At 43.1% G+C, this 19,849-nt stretch overlaps 2 protein-coding genes and 1 non-coding gene across 9 annotated transcripts; 1 reads left to right on the forward strand and 2 right to left on the reverse strand.

Moving 5' to 3' along the window:
- Window positions 1–167: 167 nt before the first annotated feature.
- On the reverse strand, window positions 168–13,868 carry eef2k (eukaryotic elongation factor 2 kinase). Of its 7 annotated transcripts, none has more exons than XM_004556624.5 (20): window positions 13,606–13,868; window positions 12,767–13,026; window positions 12,230–12,295; window positions 11,084–11,184; window positions 7,910–7,970; window positions 7,789–7,826; window positions 6,893–7,064; window positions 6,180–6,329; window positions 5,956–6,088; window positions 5,741–5,868; window positions 5,057–5,261; window positions 3,411–3,469; window positions 3,110–3,187; window positions 2,827–2,883; window positions 2,560–2,625; window positions 1,914–2,045; window positions 1,512–1,700; window positions 1,299–1,423; window positions 958–1,136; window positions 168–747 (listed from the first exon to the last, which is right to left on the reverse strand). In XM_004556624.5, the coding sequence occupies exons 2-20, from the start codon at window positions 13,013–13,015 to the stop codon at window positions 638–640; spliced, it is 2,298 nt and encodes a 765-aa protein (XP_004556681.2). In that variant the 5' UTR covers window positions 13,016–13,026; window positions 13,606–13,868; the 3' UTR covers window positions 168–637. The 7 variants fall into 7 exon arrangements, with proteins under 7 accessions (XP_004556681.2, XP_004556682.2, XP_012776061.2 ...); XM_004556625.5 differs by having other exon boundaries at window positions 12,767–13,055; XM_012920607.4 differs by lacking the exon at window positions 12,230–12,295.
- Window positions 13,869–14,638: 770 nt separating this feature from the next.
- Window positions 14,639–14,720, forward strand: trnal-uag (transfer RNA leucine (anticodon UAG)). Its single transcript has one exon. It is a non-coding gene; the product is annotated as a tRNA-Leu (tRNA).
- Window positions 14,721–15,075: 355 nt separating this feature from the next.
- tha1 (threonine aldolase 1) lies at window positions 15,076–19,618 on the reverse strand. Its single transcript, XM_004556626.5, has 7 exons — window positions 19,259–19,618; window positions 17,957–18,040; window positions 17,782–17,870; window positions 17,511–17,696; window positions 16,391–16,528; window positions 16,096–16,288; window positions 15,076–15,830 (listed from the first exon to the last, which is right to left on the reverse strand). Exons 1-7 carry the CDS (start codon window positions 19,545–19,547, stop codon window positions 15,523–15,525), a joined length of 1,287 nt encoding a protein of 428 aa, XP_004556683.1. The 5' UTR covers window positions 19,548–19,618; the 3' UTR covers window positions 15,076–15,522.
- Between the last annotated feature and the right edge of the window lie 231 nt (window positions 19,619–19,849).

A 19,849-nucleotide genomic window follows, 5' to 3' on the forward strand; every position in this document is an offset into this window, starting at 1 on the left:
ACTTGTTTTCTTTTGTCCCATAACCAATCTGACTGCAAATTAACTTATTTTAGTTAATGGTGCAAAAAACTAAGGTAAATTGTTTCTGTTATGACACTCACAAAACACCCTCATTTTAGGTTACAAGAGTCCTTCCACTAGTTAGAAAAATCACAACAGGATCATGATTGGTAAAAAGAAAGGCAAACTTTTATTTTACAGTTTCATATTCCAAGCACTTTTCTTTATCACACATATTCTCTTAAACATAAACATGTTAACATCTGCGTCAAAATAAGTAAATCTTTTTTTGATAGGTCAGACCTTTTCATTCATAGAATCACATTAACTTAACTCTAAAGGTTAATATAGACATGAAATGAAAGAAATGAGGAGCCAGGAAATCTAGCTTTACAACCATACAGAAAGAATCCTGAAGATAAAAGTCTGATGCTGAATGGCTCAACACACACCAAACGCGCACACAAACAAACCACCAACACCAAAAAAATCTGTCATAAAAACAGTAATGTAAACTGAAGTCATTCAGGTTTTACCCAGAATGTGTAAAAAAAACAAAAAAAGAAAGAAAAACAGCCACACATCAAGTCTCGTGGCCTTTTTGGAGGTTAAAATAAATCTCTTTTATGTTGTGGAGTTACTCCTCCATTTGTGCCCAGGCTTCTTCAGCTTTCATGTAGTACTGGTTAGCCAGTCGACCCTTCATGGCCGCCATGGCGGCTTCTGCAGCTTCAGTAAAAAGGTCACCTGCAGGAGAGAGACAGAATGAGATGTTACAGGCAGTCGCTCCACCAAACAGAAATGAACCCCAACCCCACGACCATCATGTGAGACTAAAGCTTCTCCGTGCCACAGATCAAAATCACAAGCCCTACTGCTTCACTGGGAAAACGGTCAGACAGAAACTGGTGTACGATTTCTTGAAGTTAAAATTCTGCACTCGGCATCGGGTTGAACCTGCTCTCTGTGGGTCTGCGGCGAGGTTGTGGCCTCCCTCCTGGTACATCTCTGCCTCTCTGGCCAGCAGAAGGTGGCGAGGCTCGTCCTGGGTCCCATCGAACTCTCCTCCTTCGTCGTAGTCCATCATGTTCAGCGCACTGTTGTACCAGTGAACCGCCTCGGCCCAGTCCTGCTTTCTGTGAAGGCGAAAGGATAAAATGCTTTAACTCACAAATCACCACCACTTAAAAAAAGCAACTGTAAAAATCCAACCGGCCACAAGAGGGAAGTACTATCAAGCAAAGGCAGGATTCCTACGTTTTACCTGAAACATCTGCTTTGAATGAACCTTCACTCACCTGTCAGCAGACAGACCGACTCCAGTATCAAAGGCTCTGGCCACTATGATCATAGAAGATCTGTCGCCAGCCTCAGCAGCCTGCAGCAGATACTTGAAACCTCTCATCCTGTTTCCTGCATTATCCTGCCAACAACACACACACACCAGAATATAAAGCCACCCTGTGAAGTTAAGCTCAACAAAAGAAAGGAAAATAGATGGCGCACAGTACCTCCAGCTCCATGTCTGGCAGTATATGATGAGGTAGCTGCAGACAGCACTGTCCCAAAGCTACGATGGCCTCCAGTTCTCCACACATGGCAGCTCTCTCCAGGTGGTACATGGCCGACTCCTGGTCCCATTGTTCGTCCTTCTCGCAGAAACGACCCGCTTCGTGGTACCGGACCATAGCCAAGTGGACCTGGGTGGGAGATAAAGAATATAAGCGCTTGAAGCATGCAGAGCTGCCTCATTGTGTTTGGTTTGCGATAGGAGGAGTTTGGACTGAACTGAATGCTTAGAATCAAAGAAAGATTTCAAAAATTGTAACAATGTAAGTGTTTTTAGTGTTGGTGGGACCAGAGTTAAATAGTGGCACGGAAACATTAAATTAACTAATGTTTCCTCCTCTTACTTTTCCAAGAATCGACTGGCCGATCTTCTTCTGCAGCAGATTGTTGAGTCGTTCCACCTCGGTGGCCACACAGGAAGGTCGGTGGACGTGAGCGCGGGATGAGTGATAGAAGGTCCACTTCTCCTCGGTCAACTGAACAGAAGCAGGCACCAAAGATCCAAGAAAGAAGAAAAGGACCAAAAAAGTTACCATCTGATATTCACTGCAAGAAATATATTATGGTTGAAAAGTCACACTGCAGTCTCAGAGGTGTACCCATCCAGGAAAGTCTGCTTTGAGCTCAGAGATGGATGAGTACATCCCTGTTAATGCAAAAGGAGCGCACATACAGACACACACACAGTTATAGAAGTGAGAATAAGCGGGATGGCAGAGCAGGCGAAGGTAAAGGAGGTAGATGGTGTTTCAGTTCCAAGTATCACTTTTTATCTCCATTTGTATTTTCCAATTGTTTTCGTTCACTAAATAAATAAAGCAGGCGTCAACAGGAAAATAGCGACAGCGAGTTCAATCCACACAAATCGGAACCGTTTGAAAAGCAGAGCCATCATGCTGGAGGCAAACATTATGCTTCACGGCTAAAAAAAGACTGCAAAGCGCTGCACAGGGAAACACCTGGCTCAGGAGCTTCCATGCAAATAATCACCCATTCGTTGTCAGGAGTGTTTGAGTTTAAGTTCGCAGAGACTCTTGGAGGAGTTACCATCTTCCTCTAGTGAGGGGAAACAAAGTAGGAGGAGTGGAATTAGAGGAGAGGTAAGGAGGGGCTTTCATGGTTAAACAAGTGATGGGAAAACAAAAGTAAAGATGATGTTCAAAGGGAAATTAAAGTAGGGTTATTTGATTAAAGTGGTGATGATGATGATTATGAACGAGGTGAGGAAGGGATTTAGGGATATTTATGTTTCTTTACCCGTCTGACACTTTCCTCGTCCGATTCTGAATATTGTCTGTTGTAGCGATGATGGATCTATGTGACAATATGACACGGACTGTAAAACCAGCTGTCACGAAATCTAACAAGTGTTGAATAAGTGCATCGACGGGGCATGATGAAGCTCATTTCAGGTAATATGCAAGAGGACGTTCACAAACTGGATCCAAAAGCGGGATTTGGATCACAGGAAAAATACATTTAATGATTAACTAAAAGCTTCCTCTGTCCATTTCTGTTGAGCAGTGACAAAAATCTTTACCCCGTCTATGTGGTCATTTGGGTCTCCTTCACTCCTCCTCTCGCTCGGGTAGCCGCTGTCCCCGCCGTTTTCTGATTCCTAAAGACAAAAATTAAGACAAGAATTTCTGATTCCTGGTGGTAAACTTTTGTCAACAAGTCAGCTACACAGATATAGTTTTAAATAATGTAAGTAATGCTGTTAATCAATGTGAAGCTTGGGGTTGGGGGAGTGATGATGCAGCGCTCTTTGTTTTTTTAAATGTGCTTTCTTTCATTGCTTGTGCTGGTTAGAGCCACTCTCACCATCAGTTTTTACTTACCCTGTGTTCGCTTGTGTTGCTTATTCTGTCGTGTTCATACATTCCGATAAAAGACGAGCCTGTAAAATTGAAATAAAATGCAAAACCATTCACCACTTTAGCTCCTCAGTATGTAAGCTATGTCTGAATACTTGTGTATCTCAAGATATCTCTAGATACCTCTGCTAGCAAATTTCCAGTAACATACAATGACATAAATGTCTATACTAATCTGTCTACTAACTCGACATGAGTACTGTCAACGCTGAAATCCTCCTTCTGGCTAAAAATAGTGTGGCGGGGCGTGGCCTGCGGTGCCGTGCAGAGGAGGCGGACGCACCTGCACGGCATCCGCAATCACGCCCCGCCGAATTAAATATTGTACTGGGTCCTGTGGTTGGGTTGTTGGTGTTATGTTGAGCTGGAAGCGGGAGAGCTGCAGCTCTGAGTGCGAATGTACAGCAACCGTGTAGGGATTAATAAAAGCATCAAAATGCCACTGGGTCTGCCGTGGTCGTTTACAGTGGTGCCGAAACCCAGGACGGGAGGCACGGCAGATCCAGGAGTGGGCCAGCAGAGGGAGGACCTGGCGAGAATGGTGGCCGAGCTGGCGGCCACGCAGCAGGAGCAGGCGGCGGTGTGGCGCCGCAGGCGGGAAGAGCTGCAGGACCAGACCGAACGCCACCTGCAGAGGATGGAGAATCTGGCGGCGCTGATCCGGTCCTGCCCGACACCACCGCCACCCCCACCGGCGCTCCCCAATGGCGCTGGAGTGGAGGAGATCCAGTCCGTGCAGGCGCCCGTGCCGGCCCCCAGGTTGCGACCAACTAGCACGCAGCCTGCCACAGCGCCTGTCCCCACACCTCGCGTGGGAGCCGCAGGGGCTCTGCAGGGCCCGGTGCCCGTTCCTGCGCCTCGGAAGAAGGCGGCGGAGCCGGCAGCGGTGGAGGCGGCGCCCGAGGAGCCGCTCCAGCCGGGAGAGATCAGCTGGGATCGTGAGCTGTCAGACTGTACGACTGAGTCAGCTGTCAAAACTCAACACTCAAAGCTTCAATAAATGTGGAAGTTGGCAGTACATACCTGTGTGTGCGTGTGTCTGTGCCTGGTGTATTCCACAAATAGATTATTGGTTCCTCTTGTTTTGCACATGTGACCATGTCACTGTCAATACTTTGTCCAAGTACTCTTAGTGCACTTTATTTATACGTAGTCGTCAGTGTGAATGCTTTTATTCATTCAAATTAACGAGAAAATGGGAAAATACCAGATCTGAGAATGAATCACAACATGGACTGTATATGAAAGATGGACATGTTACTGCCATAACCTGCCATACTAGCAAGGGGGATTCCTCTGGTTGTAAAAAAACTTTCCAGTTACATAGAAGTCTCTGCTCACATGATTTGCGATCTCAGTAAACACATTCCTGATGGGTTTAAGAACTCTATCACTACTTTTAAGCTTCATTTAATAAATCAAATAAAACATGTGGTTCTAGTTAGAATCAAATAGAGCGATGAGGCAATTGATTCACGTCTCGCTCGTTACATCCCTTTTTAAAATACCAAGAGCTTCATGACTGGACTTTGCTAACTACTATGTCCATTTTTATATATACAGTAACATTTTCTGTGGGTCTTGCTTGCATTTACTGATTGCTAACTTGCCTATAGAGCCAGCTGCAGTTGGGGGGGAGCAGGGAAGGATGAGAGGGGAGCAGGGGATCGATTCCATGTCGCTCATGCTCTCATCTGCAGACGAGGTCTCAGACAGGCGGGATAGGAGCGGAGGCGCCCGGCTGGCCGACATGGTGCGAACACGAGGAGAACCGCAGTGCTCCTCTGAGCCTCTCAGCACAGTCTGGGCTGACTTCTACAATGAGAAAAAAAAAAAGAAAGAAAGATGAAAATAAAAAGAGGAAGAACTCAGAATTTCTCTTTCTTTTTGTTCTCTGCTCTTTTAAGCCACAGACCAACATCTTCTACCAGGATATAAACTTTCAGCAGACATTCATGCCTAAATATGGAAACTGTGAGCAAAGTGAGATACAGCTGCAAGCAGCAATGAGGAAGCCAAACAGCTCAGCAGAACAAGTGGAAGAGGAAGCTTTTGTGAGTTTGGCTTTCCAAAAGAAAGAAAAGCAAAAAACCCAAACTGGTCCACACAGGAAGTGATTCGCTCTCACACCACTTTGCTACTGATGGTTGTTTGTTTCCAGGTAATAAACCAACCAATCAGTATAGGTAATAAATATAACCCCCCCCCCAAACTATTCCTACTGCTGCTACTTCTACTTTAAAGGCTGCTGATTTCAGCCCCTAATATTTAAAGCATGATTAAAACATAATTACGAGCAGTTTGTTGGTGCCGTCCAGCTGGGACATCTCCGCAGGGGAAATGTCGAAAGGCGTCAGGCCCATGCTTTTGCAGATCTTGTTACACAGATGCGAGTGGAAGAACAGGGCCATGCCTCGCACACCTGAAACACAGGTGTGATCAGGTTGAAGCTTTTTAAACACTTACTGATCTAAGTTTGTAGCAGCAGTTTGCTGAAAGGTAAGCATACCTAGATTTCCGTCTCCAAAGTCGGTCCCCTTCGCTGTGTGGATCTGAGGGTCGGTGTAGAGATCGCCGACTCCCTGGATGTCCACCACGATCAGCTGGTGGCCCGACCGCTCAAAGCTGAAGTGACTGAAGGCCTGACGGAGAAAAGAGGGAAATTATATTTGACTGTGTCTTCAGCTTGTGTCTTTAGCATGTATTCATACCACTCCACAGGCGACCACTCACCTGTGGAGTGAGGCGGATGTTGTCGTCCCTGACAAAGCCAGAATTGGAGTTGTACTTGATGTACTTGCCCTCGATGTAATGCTCCAGGTGGAAGAGAGGTTTACTGGGTCGGTTTGTCATCTCCACCACACACATCTGCATGATGTCCACCTGAGGATTTAAAACGGAACGAGGATTACGAGGCATCATCTGATTCTGATACTGGGGGGTGAGGGTGATAAGAGATGACAGGAGGCAACTTAAGATAAGACCCGGATCTTTTAAAAATATTGGTAATTGTACAAATATATACCTGCAAGCGAAAACTGAAGGCTCCAGAGTTCACTAAATGCTCCGTTACAGACAGTTTTTTCTGGTCTTGGCTCTGTATGGTGTCACTGAGAGCCGATATCCCTAATATGGTCATCTCTGAAGCCCCACCCACCTGCTGTTCAAGTCTTCTGTTTGTGAGGGGCAGCCAATCATAAGAAAGTTAACTCAAAGTGGGAGCAGCTAAAGGGTCAGCATAAGATAATAAAAGGAAAATAATTTTCATTTAATTGGAAATCACATTTGAGTCTTTTCTCAACCGCTTATCCGAATAGTATATAAATATTTGAAAAAAAAGAAAGAAAAAAAAGAAAAGAAGCACCAATCAGAGGCCAGTACGTCTTCCCAAACTCTTTCTGTTGACTTCCCCTGATTTTATCGATACCACCTCATTTCTCCCGTACCTGTTTGGGAGGTCGGTGGCGATTGTACTCCTCGCCCCAAAGTTTGGCCTCCATCTGCAGCCTGACGTCCTCAAAGTAAACATTTCTATCCACCGTCTCCATGTAACGCTTGGCCACATAGTTGGACGCCGACTTCCAGTTGCTGCTGTGTGAGAAATTCGACAACTTCTTCCTGCAGGGTAAACGGATCACAGTAAATCTACATTACTTTAAAGATAAAGAAACTCCCTCGCTGCTTTAAATCTTAATAAAAATACATAAATAAAGCCTTCTTCATAAATAATAGATATCAGATGTGCCCCAAGTGATCTCAGGTCACAGAAGAAAAACTGATTTAAATCCACATGTGTATAAATCCAAGAGGAAAAACATGCTTCTTTTTTAGGACCTTTAATGTTTGCGCTGGTGGATGCTGGGAGATTTATTTTTAAACGGAAAATAACTAAAGTGTGTGTGTGTGTGGGGGGGGGGGGGGGGGGGGTGTTGATTGATGGCTCTCTTACATTCCCAACATAACAGACGATTGACCTTTAACAATTAGAGTGTTAGGCTTTTTCTCTGGGATTCTGCAGTGCCATGCAAAAGCCAGTGCAGCCGTGATGGCGCCGCCCACTGCGATTTTAACCAATTAACATCCAGGGAACCAATACTATGAGAAAGAGTTAAAAATGAGCTCCATGTCCCGCCACAAGAGACTTCGCAGAGCCCGTTTAGCGTGTTTCTCAGAAAATAATGAACATGTCAGCTGCTGCTATCCTGACAGAGAAATGTGAGGAATGTTGACCTGCGCTGCTTTCTAATTTAAGTCAGACATTTTCCTCTGTTTTGTTTACAAAGAGACCAGAACGTCATGAGGGCAACAGTCATTAGATAAGAAGCGATGAATATAGACTCACGCTCTGAAGCACTCCCTCATGGCCCCTTTCCCAAAAGGCTGTGAGAAACAAGACAAGGGGACATAAATTAGATGAGAGAGAAAGACACTGTGAGTTCCTAAAGTAAAGTGAGGTGTAGTACCTGTGTACCCATCTTCATGTGGATCTGGTCTTGAACCCATTCCCCTGTAACGGCATTGTACCTGTGAAGATGAACAGCTATATTAATTATCTATTTAATTACATACTGTTAAAATTTTAAAAGAGGATTTGACATCTATGTATTTAAAAAAACCTCGAATACTTCAATCTAACCCAATCAGAATGTCTGCATTTGAAAGAGGCAGCAGGATTTCATGAGTGAGCGACTCCAAAATAGTGTATATAGAACGGGTGTAATTCTGAGAGGTTTTGAGTAGTTTTGAGAATAGGACAGAATAAAAAACAGTATCCAAATTTTTCAGGGAGATTTGAGGGAGATATGACCCATTAAAAAACACCCAAAAACGAACAAAACAGTAAAGCTACTTATTTCTGCAAATTTTTTTAAACTTTCAGCATTACGATTTTACATTATTTTGACAGTTGTAGATCATTTTGTAAGGTTTTAAGAGAATTTAAAACACAACAGTCCACAGCAGAAATGTTGTATAATGCATAGCAAATGCAGTAATTAAAAAAAAAAACAAAAACAAAAAAAAAAACCCGAAGATGCGAGGATCGCCGTTTTGTTTTGCAAAACAAAAATCAACTATAAACTTATGTTTTTTAACATGCGAATAATATGAGTTAACAACATTTAGGCTTTTTAACGTTTAAAGTATTAGCAGCTACTAACACGTTGTTCAGCTGACTTAACAACGTGCACAGCACTTCTGTGAAGAAGTGGGTTTGGTGATAATGTAAAACAGGAACACTGACATTTAGCTTCTGTAACCTCTGCTGTAACCCGATGTGCACCTCCCTGTAAATATAACTATTCATCACACTGGCAGACTGGACAGGAAAAAAAAAAATGGAGGTGGACATTTCTTTTTAATAATTAAACGAACAATGAACTGAGAAAAAACGTGAAAGTCGAATAAATTTTAGGTGTAGCCAAATCTATCAGCGTCTGCTCGTCTCCCACTGGTGTAAATTTCACTGAGCAGCTTTAAAGGATTCCAAAAGCAATGAATACTCGCTCATGTATCTGCAGCTGCCCGTGTATGATCCCCGCCTGAGTGTACTTCAGCTCTGCAATCGTGTCTTCTTGCTGTGACACATCTGTGGCTCATGTTTTTTGTTGTTTTTTTTAGTCACAGAGCAGCACGGCTGTGCCGGGAGAAGATGTCCGTGTTTATTTTCTCAGATTGTTTTCCACCTATTACTTTGTTAATCATTCACAGGCCCATCGCCTCGCTGACCTGCCTTTTTGAAGCCATTCCCCTCCCTCGATCAATAACCCAGCACACCGAGAAAACAGAGATAAAACTATTCATCACAGAAGTTATTTAAGCTTCTTACTTCTGTTCATGTTTGCCCAGTGCAGTCTCTCCATCAGCAGCCCATTAATTATTCTTATCAAGGAAGCACATACAAGCATCGAGTTTCCTTTGCACACAAAAACAACAAGGAGAGAAGAATGTAGCAGGGAGGGAACGACTTTTCATTTAAGGTCATTTTGACCTCTCTTATTCATTTTGTTTAGGACTGACGTTATTTTGGAGTGGAGGGAGTTGACTATAGTGATATAAATGTGGGTGTGAACACTATCAGACAGGATCAGACTGTCTGTTTGGCCCGTCTGGGCGTGTGTCCCGAGTTAATGTATGCTGGATGTACTAAAAGTGCAGCTGCACGTCCTAAAACTCTAAACTCTATTTTTCCGCCCACGGAAAAACGAGCCCTGTTCCCTTTCCAACATCTAATCTCTGCTTTAGGAACGCAACGTACTATGACTTTCATCCCACTGAGTTCCTCCTGCAGGGGGGCAAAGAGGAGTGAGGTTACACGAGGGTAAAATTAGCACATGTAATGGGAGCATGAGGGCAAATCCCACCCCTGACGATCCCTCCTCCCCCGCAGTCAAATACAAGCTCTCCGTCTGGTTACGTAACGGGATTTTTCCTCCTGCTTTTTGTCCGCACCCAGTGAACTCATGTGTGCTTCTGCAGTTTGGACTGTGAGAGCTGTTCATGCAGCAGCCACAGGATTCTGTGGTCATAATATCTGGATACACATTCAGCATCACACCCAAGTTCATGGGGCCAACAGACGCCAGAGATGTTTGTGTACAGTTAATAATAGCAGAGCATCACTGACCGAGATATGAGCAACAGAGAATAAATGAGGTCTGCTGTCGGTTCAAGACGAGCCCAAACAACTCATTGAAATGATTTAAAACTACTCTTTTTCATACTTTTACAGATATACACAAAGGCCGAGATCACTTTTTCCTCATATCTATAAAAATTGATGCTCTACTGCTTTTCATTTGCATAATAGGCAGTTATTTTCGGTGGAAAAACTAAAAAGAAGAAAACACTGCACACCTCCAGCTCACCACCAAACTTAACGACTAGGAGAAGAACATAAAGCTCTAAAGGGTTGGATATCTTCCTCAGCAGTTACTGCAGACCACAAACTGAGCCAAAGGAGGGCAAATATTACTCACATGACTGTCACATTTTTGCTGTATACGTCGATAAGCAACAGTATGCGAACATTTCAGTCATTTCAACTTCATTTAAAGCTTGTTGCACTGGCTCCTGAGTGGTTAAAACATCAGTAAATGCAGATTTAATTTGAATTTCCTGATTGACAAACAATGTTATGATTACAGACTGGCTGCATTTTAAATTTATTAGGTTAAGATTTAGCTGTTTTTCCTGGCACAGAACTTGCTTTTTGGGAGATATTACACTTGCATGCACAATCTGTAAAAGCAGATTTATTCACGTATGATTTCTGACCATTTGCTGAACAAAAATGTCTGTTTATCTCTGTAAATGGAATCTAAATCAACAGAGATTACGTTAAAAACATGATTTTGTATCAGTTCTGTTTAATTTTCTTGTATTCAGGCCAAAACCTCTTGGGTGGAGGGCCCAAAATAACCCCATTCAGAAAAATAAGCTGCACACAGCAATATTCTCACACAACAGGAAAAACACTGCTGAAATTGATGATCTTGTTCTGGTACTTTACATGCTGGAACAAGCCCTACTTAACTGAACACTTGTTGAAGCACAGTGTAAACACTCAAAGGGTCAAACAGAAGAGGTCAAATCTGCTGTGAAAGAGTTTCATCTTTGCCACAAAGTCAAAGTCAGACCTGTAACGAATGCAGGGTTCAGTCGCTATCTCCTCCAGGTGAAACTGCGCCCAGGGGTCGGGCATCGCTTTTGCCTTTTCGATAGCGTGCAGCCATGTTGCCTGGTAGAAAAACAAGACAGAGAAATATAAAGATCTTATGAGCTCGGGAGCAGAATAAAAGTCAGTTTCTCACATCAGGATTGCTCGAACACAGAAGAAAGAGGGGAAGCCCTTCCATGCAAAGCTGTTTAATCTGCACAATAAAAGCAGTTCTAAGCCAGTCTGTTCTCTTTACTCAACAATGCATGCATTGTTTTTTCTGCAATTATTATCAGCTCTCAAATTGAAATCTATAATGTCACGATTTCTGCATTAAAGGGCTCTCCCTCTCGATTTAGGGAGTCAAAACAACCACGTGGCTCACAACAAAGCACACAAACATGAAGCAGACACTGAAAACAAATACCACAGGAGAATGAAGCCATGGTAAAATTATGAGTGGATTTCTGGGCTGTAAGGTCGCCGTAAATAAAATAATTTACAGCTACCTTAAAGTGAACATGTGCAGTTTTCAAAAAAATAACTTGAATCAGATGTCACGAGTAAGCTAAATCTGTTAGCAAGTAACCCAAGCCTTGGCCCAACCTACGCTGCTCAGCAGCACGTCCTCCTCGTGCACCACTGCTCACAGTCCAGCAGATGTCTTTCTATTTAGAGTGAGGAAGGAGCAGCACTTATGTTGAAGAGCAGGGGTGCCCAATCCCAGTCCTCGAGAGCTACCGTCCTGCAGCTTTTAGATGCATCCCTACTCCAACACAGCTGAATCAAATGGTTTGGTTACCTCTTCAGCATGCCATCGTGTTTGGCAAAGGCCTGATAACAAGCCATTCATTTGATTCAGCTGTGTTGGAGTAGGGATGCATCTAAAAGCTGCAGGATAGTAGCTCTCGAGGACTGGGATTGGGCAGCCCTGTTGAAGAGGAACAGGCGACACATGTTTATCCATAAAATAAAAAATAAAATAAAAAGATCCGGGAGGGATGAAGTGGTTAAAAGTAAAAGCAGGGAGAGGCAAATTGAAGGGCAGAGTGAGGAGCTGGAGGCGTGGATGGTCAGTGGTATAAAAGGGAGAGAAGGAAAAACCAAGATTTAGATCCAAACATACCCGTGCACTCTCAGACAAAACCTTGTACGATCGATGTCCTGCCACTGTATCTGTTTCTTTTTCGTTCTATGCAAAAAAAACAAACAAACAAGAAAACGGATCCTTTATCATCAACAGGAAATGTATGCAACATCACTTTAGATAACATTAACAGCCAGGAGGCTCTGAAACAGCAACACCACCGCCACACAAAAATTTAAAGAGCCGCGCGCACTGAATCGAGCTTTTGTTGCAGCTCCCTGCTGATGTGGAGAGAGAGAGAGCCGTGTTTACACACATCATAATCACGAGGTGAAACCGCTCTCTGCTGCTTCCTGTCAGAAAGTACATTTAAATAAAAGGTGGGTTGACCAGCGCTCCACTCGATCAAACACATAAACACACACGTTGAAATACCAGACGAGCCACACAGAACGTGTGTGCAGGCATGCGCGTATCATCACACCTTAAAAGGCAAACAGAAACATTGCAGAACTGAGAGGTGGGGATGATGCATCAGCACAACAAACTGTCATATCCCCACGTCTTATATCTCACCCTGTACATGAAGTTGGATTTAGGGAGCGAGTTTGACAGCTGCCGTGTGTAAACCAGGTTTTTAAGGTGGCTGCACACTTCTTTGGCCGAATCGTCCAGGATGGGGCAGATGAAGTGGTCTTCGTCATCATCCTCGCTGGCGTTGGACTCGCTGAGGGAGGATGCTCTGTGTTTGAGGGCACTCCGCTGGGCAGAGGGTCTCTTGGCGCTGCCATCCTCCTCCATGCTGAACATGAGTTCGTCCTCCATGGTTTCTGTTGCTGTTTTGACAACAGAGTGTGAGAATGGACTGGAAGTAGGGAAAAAACAGTCACATGCAGAGTGCACAGTCAGGGAACCAGGTGACAGCCATGTTAGTGTATGTCCAAAACAAGCATGGATCATGGCTGCACAACTCTTACACCAAATGTGAGGACTTCAAAGGGGGCCAGACCTTCACATTTGAGTTACAGCCATATATTTCATTCAACAACACACATCATGGGAGCTCTAAGTTATCAGTAAGGCTACCAGCAATCAAAAGCATTTCCATTCATTTTATCTGTGTTATCTAGCAAGTCAGTCGGTCCTTCTGTAATCAAAGGTTACTGTGCTCTGAGAGTTTTAAAGTAGGAGCACAGGAATGCACACTCAAGAACATGCTTCTGCAGGTTCAATGTGCCCCCCACGTTGTAAAACATCTAGCAGCAGCCATTCCTGTTGTACAACTACAGCATGCAGCAGTGGAGTTTCCTACAAAGAATCATCTTCTAATTTAATCTATCGCGACCTGCTGTTAGATATGTTATAGTAAAAGTATTAAATGACCAGCCAATGAATAATCGGATGTAAAGACACACCTCTAATCCCTCAATCTTGACAGACTGTGACAGCAAATCCAGTCACCTCGGTCTTCTTCCGTCTCTCGGTATTGGTTTGCACTTAAATAGTCAAGGCTCCAGGAGCAGGAGTTCACCCCTCCTCTGAGACCAAAACAAGAGTGGATGCCTCCTAGTTCTCCGTGGTATCCTCAAGGTCCGGGACGTGCCTGGCGCAGGGCTTTTGTTCTTGTTCCGTCCACCACGGCAAAGGCTTCCCTCCGCACGTATCGCAGTGTTCTCTGTTGGCCACGCCCCTGCGTCCTGCTGCGTTCAGGACAGTCGGAAATAGAATTATAAATCGGAAATGAGTGTTTAGCGGTAAGGAAGAAAAGACTTCTGACAGGTCTCAATTAGATCTGGCAAACAAATAAAAACAGCGTAAGTAGCAGTAGTTAAAATTATTATCGTACAGCCAGGCCGCAAAAGCAAAATTGTGTACTTTCACAGGAGCATTTGACAGTACCACGAGCAGAACCGTTTGTACCGTCCTCCAAAGTGCCACTCCAAGCAATGGTTGCCTAGCTAAACAGGCCACGTGTGGCAGCACGGAGGTTCATCGGAAACTTTACGACCGCACTTACATGCCATTTAATAGCTATCGTGCAGGTGACAAGCCAAACATCCTTGCAAATATTTACTTGTTTAACAGGGCCCCAAAATGGCTTTAGCTACCTTAACAGTGGGTTGGGAGTACGTTCTTTACGTAGCTTGCCATCACCAGTGTGTGAATGGGTGGGTGATTGTGTATAGTGTAAAGCGCTTTGGGGTCCTTAGGACCAAGTAAAGCGCTATACAAATACAGACCATTTACCATTCTTTAGCTCTTATTAAAAATATTAGCAGTGCCTTATCCGTCCAGGGCTTCAGTGATAACTACAAATTTATTATGTGCTCGAAGAAAGTTATTAGTATTAGTAGTAGTAGTGAAACTACACCAACAATGGTATAACGTGAATAAGAACATAATGTTTCCCGTCATATAAATAGATATGTGTCTGACGTGTGGTATCACGGTAGCGTGGCCGAGTGGTCTAAGGCGCTGGATTTAGGCTCCAGTCATTTCGATGGCGTGGGTTCGAATCCCACCGCTGCCAGATCTTTTTCTTGCCTTCTTCACCACGACAAGTATTGACATATCGAATATCCTTTTTCTTTTTTGGTTATAAAAACCAGATACCAGAATTGATTTCCACTTTTTTGTTGTTGCTTATAGTCATAAAAACTCGAGGTCTGATATTGTAGTGCCATCTTGTGGCCAAAAACAAGCTTTGAGAATTTTGGAGGACACCTTAAAACAGACAGTCACCCACCACCAGGACATTTGAATGTTTTTTTATTATTATTTCTTTAATTTCTGATGATTTGGGCCTTTTCTGCACCACTTTATGATGATGGAAACACCTGTGAGTAAATAAGAACATACAAATGAGGTGACAAATGCTTCTTAGAAGCTTCTTTCATGTTTTTATTATTGCTTTTATTTACATTTGAAAAAATAAAGAAAGTCAGCGGTAATAAGTTTCCAAATTTGTTGTCAGATTTCTAAAGTTTGCTGAAGTTTAAGCGAGTACAGAAATATGGGTCATTTTCCAACAGAGTCCTCAAAATTATATTCATTAATATAATATAAAGAATGTATAGTAATGATTAATATAAATTCTTACAGAGAGCTGCACAGTTAAAATGGACGAAGGTCTTCATCATCTGTGCCCTTTGTTGTATTTGCACCCATCTCTTTAATAAAAGATAAATCATAAGGGCGCAAAATAAAATTCAAGACACTGTGCTTAATTACATTTAACAGATTCACATGCTTGTAGAAGTGTTTGTCCCATTTTTCACAGTCTACATTACTCTGTAATCATTCTAAGATTAGGTCTCATCCTGACTTGGGTTTCACTGGGCCCTGATATTTTCCATCACATGCTGAGAAACCACAAACTGCATTTTCTGGATGGCCAGCTGAGTGTCTTCAGGAGAAATCCCAAGATGCCACACGGCCCTGACAGAGTTCCCAAAATGAGGGTACATGAGAACCTGTATCCCCTGCCCGAGTGCAGCCTCCTCACTCTCGCTAACCTGAGCCATGTGGTCACAGAACTCGCGGGGACTCAAACTGAGATCCTGCAGGCGGAAACGCAGGATATTTGTCTCCACGGCAGCCAAGTCAACAGCGAACAAGTTAGGATTGCAGTCGAGAAGAGCTGAGCGTGGAGAAGAAACAAGCTAATTACACAAAGGAGTAAAGTGGGAGCCAGTAAAGTATTTAATTTTCATTGAAGGGTATTCATGTAAAATCAGTCAAATTCCAGTAATTTGAGCCTCTAGAACTCAGGAAACATTCACTATATAAAGGTAAGATTTTGCATGGCTTCATTAAACATACTAAAGTTATTGCATAAAAAAACAGCAGATCCTGAGGAAGTCACGTGGATTGAATTTTCATGGAATAACCAGGTAGTTACTCACCTTGAGCAAACATTTTTGCATTGCCGTGATCCTCCTCCAGTCTTCCAATCATATTCTGTAAGGAGAGTTTTCCAGCTGCTGCCAGTATGCCAGCCTGCCGCATTCCCCCACCGAGTGCTTTGCGACACCGTACCGCTCTGGATATGAAGTCCTTGGGTCCAGCCAGCACGGTACCAACTGGGGCGCCCAAACCCTGATACACACCCAGGATTTTGATTGTTACATTAATCCAGTTTCACCTTGGTTAAGAAGAATCTTGACTTTGTGTGTGTGTGTTTATATACTTCAAACCCACCTTGGAGAGGCACACACTAACAGTGTCTGTGTGCTGCAGTATGGCAGATGGAGGCACTCCCTGAGCTACAGCGGCGTTCATTACCCGGGCTCCGTCCATGTGAACGGACAGACCATATCGATCTGCTAAAGCACGCACCTTAAACATGGAAACAAACCATCCAAACATCACATCATTAAATTTTTAATAAGGCACGAATCACTATTGCTTTTGCATCAAAATGTGGCAATCAGCATGACTCTGTAAATAATACATTTCAATGGGAAATCTTCCTGCCGGAGACTACGAGTCTACAACAAAGTCTCCGGGGATACATCCCCATGGCAACCAAGAAAAGCTATCTTTAATAATAATTGAAGAAATTTAATTAACAATGTATTTCAAATGATAACCAAATGTATATGACCCAAACTGTGGTCTCTGCTGCGAGCAGTGAAATGATTCACGCCACCCTACGTCCGTACTACTTTGGCTAACACGCTGTACTGAACAGGGAGCACAAGGAGAGAACATATTTCTCCAATATTAGCTTTTCTGTTCTGTTAAATACAGAATTTCATTCAAAATCTTTACCTTTAAACACAAAGTTCTAAATAATAAGACCCCATCATAGCCTTAAGACCTCATAGTATCTTATCATCCCAGTGGAGCACTTTAGTTTCGACCTACAGGGTTTCTTGAAGTTCTTGGAGGCTGTAAAAGCCTCTCCTGAGGAACCAGCTCCTGCTTTGAGTTCAGGTGACAGACAGACACCCTTTCTATTTTTAAGATTAAACTTAAAACTTTCCTTTTTGAAAAGGCTTATAGTTGGGTCTGGATCAGGTGACCCTGAAGCATCAGTTAAGGAGCTACTTTGCTGGAGATCTCAGGCAGCACTGTGTTAAAATCAGGCATGAGTCACCGAAAGCACTGCATGGGCTCAGGAACATTTCTAGAAATCACTGCCTATGAACGTTGTGCCGTCCACAAATGCAGGTCAAAACTCTATCAAAGAAGAATCCATATGAACACATTATCCAGAAACACTGACATCTTCTCTGAGACAAAGATCGCTTAAATTGGACTGATGCAAAGTGGATCTGGAGTCAGACTAATCAAAGTGAAAGTCATGCACACACACCTCCTGCAGAAAAGCCAGAGGTAGCACACGTCCACCTTGAATGTTGTGCGTGTTTTCCACACATACGAGCCGTGATCGTGGGTAATGGGGGTCTGGGTAACCGTGGCGTATCTTTGACTCCAGCTGCTCCAGGTCAAACGTCCCATCGGGGAGCGTGGTCACCGTGGTGGAGTGCACGCCAGCCAGCTGTATCAACACAACAAATACACACACACTCTTGTCTAGTTACAAAAAAACCCCATCATAGATGAAGCTGCTGCGGCACACTCACCTGAGCGCTACCTCCTTGCTCGTAGATGTGTAAATGGGACAAGTCCCCCACGATTACCTCGTCGCCCCGCTCCCTGCAGTGCACCATCACTGTTGGATGAAATGGAGGCATGTTTGCGACCATCCAGGACTAGTTAAGACTAATTCACACACTGCCAGGTGAAAGCAAAACTGACCTGCAATGAGATTACTCATCGTTCCAGAGGGGACGAACAGGGCGGCCTCCATCCCGAACATATCTGCTGCAATTTTCTGTAACTCTGCAGACATCACGCTTTACGTTTGAGCAGCATTTCACATACAAAAATGCAAAGACTTTAGAAGACTGCAGCGCAGTAAACCATTTCTCTAGTCATGGTTCAAAGGACAGAGAGGATTTTGTCATATAGACTGCAAAGTCAGCATAAAGACCTTTGTTTTACTTGGAGAGAGTTTTGTCTGCATGATAGTTGATTTAAGTGACTTTGAACGTGGCACAGCTGTTGGTGGCAGACAGGCTGAAACTGCTGACCTGGTGGGATTTTCTCACACAATGATCTCTAGAGTTTACAGAGAGTTGTCTGAAAAAGAGAAAATGTCCAGTGAGCAGCGGTTCTCTGACTGAAAATGCCTTGTTGGTGTCAGAGGAGGTTTTATTGTTTGGAAATGTTTAGTTTTAGTTGAGTTCTTATCAGTTTCAGTGATACTTTTCTTCTTTTAAGTATTACTGTATGGAAGGCTTAAGTTAAAGGCAGGTTTTAGGAAAATGATCCAAAGTTTCAGGCAGGCACCGAACTGAAAAAGACTAAAATGAAGGATATTTTGTCTATATTTATATTTTATTTTAGTTCATTTTCCAAGTTCACAAACCATTTCCGTTTTATTTTTCAAAAAAAACAAAACAAAATTTAAAAAAATTCTTTTAACTAAAGTTTTTTTTTTCACACCACAATAAATTTTTAAGTTGTTAAAAAATGTCGCAAAATAGCAAATACGACAGAAATTAAATGTCATATATGGAAATTTTTAATGTAATTTATTTATTTATTTATTTATTTATTTGCAATTTTTACATGGTTCAATAAACTTTCCATTTTTTAAAAGGAATTTTCTGTCAATAATCTGATCATTTAAAAAATAATTAATGTAAAAGTAAGCCACACAGTACTTTTCTCGGGAATAGCACACGTTTGGGATGTGACCACTTTATAGAAGAGAAGAAAATAACTTTTTTTCTTTGTCTGTTGGTGTCTTGGTTGATCCTCCAACTGTGTGGTTAATTTGGATTACTGGGTAATCCTGTATTGGATAATCCAAGTGACCAGTGCTTGAATATGGAAACTATGGTCTGCTATATATTATTAAGAAGTAACTAAGAGGTACTAAACCAGCCTGGTGCAAATATAAAAATACACACAGACCAGACAAGGGGTCAGTTATAATTTAAAGAGAACAGAAAACCATTTAAAGCAGAATTTAACTCTTTCTTCGACTCTAACCGTTAACTGTCGGGTCTTCTCCCATCACGTCGTCTCCTACCTCGGCCTCCGCCATTGCCTGGCGCATGGCCGGACCCGGCTTGGTCACCGTGTCGCTACGGAGGTCCACCACCCGAACGTGGGCCGCCCTTCCGGGTCCAGCGTAGCTGGGCTTTCCAGAGTTGTAGTATCCCCTCGTGGAGCTGCATCCCAGCACGGAGCGGAGGGCGTTTTGGGCAGCGAGCGGTGCCACAACACCTTGATGGATGAATTTAAATAAAAGCCTGCAGGAAGATGTTTTTAACGCCATAATGGTCCCTTCTCAGTCATTTTCACTGTTATTACCGAACTTTGTATCGGTGGAGCTGTAATCGATAATCATTGACTGCAAGGGAAGTTAATGGATGACCTATAGGCGCATCCAAGTGCGCAAAGCGGCCTGGACCTCAAGATGGCGCTAAAATTCCAGCAAAGATTATTATTATTATTATTATTATTATTATTATTATTATTATTATTATTATTATTATTATTATTATTATTATTACACACGTGTACACTCGTTAGGTTAGTCCTGGTGAGGATGAGGGGCGCGTGAAAGACATATAAACT

Source organism: Maylandia zebra, linkage group LG8 (assembly GCF_041146795.1).
Source record: "Maylandia zebra isolate NMK-2024a linkage group LG8, Mzebra_GT3a, whole genome shotgun sequence".
NCBI classification, from domain to species: Eukaryota; Metazoa; Chordata; class Actinopteri; order Cichliformes; family Cichlidae; genus Maylandia; species Maylandia zebra.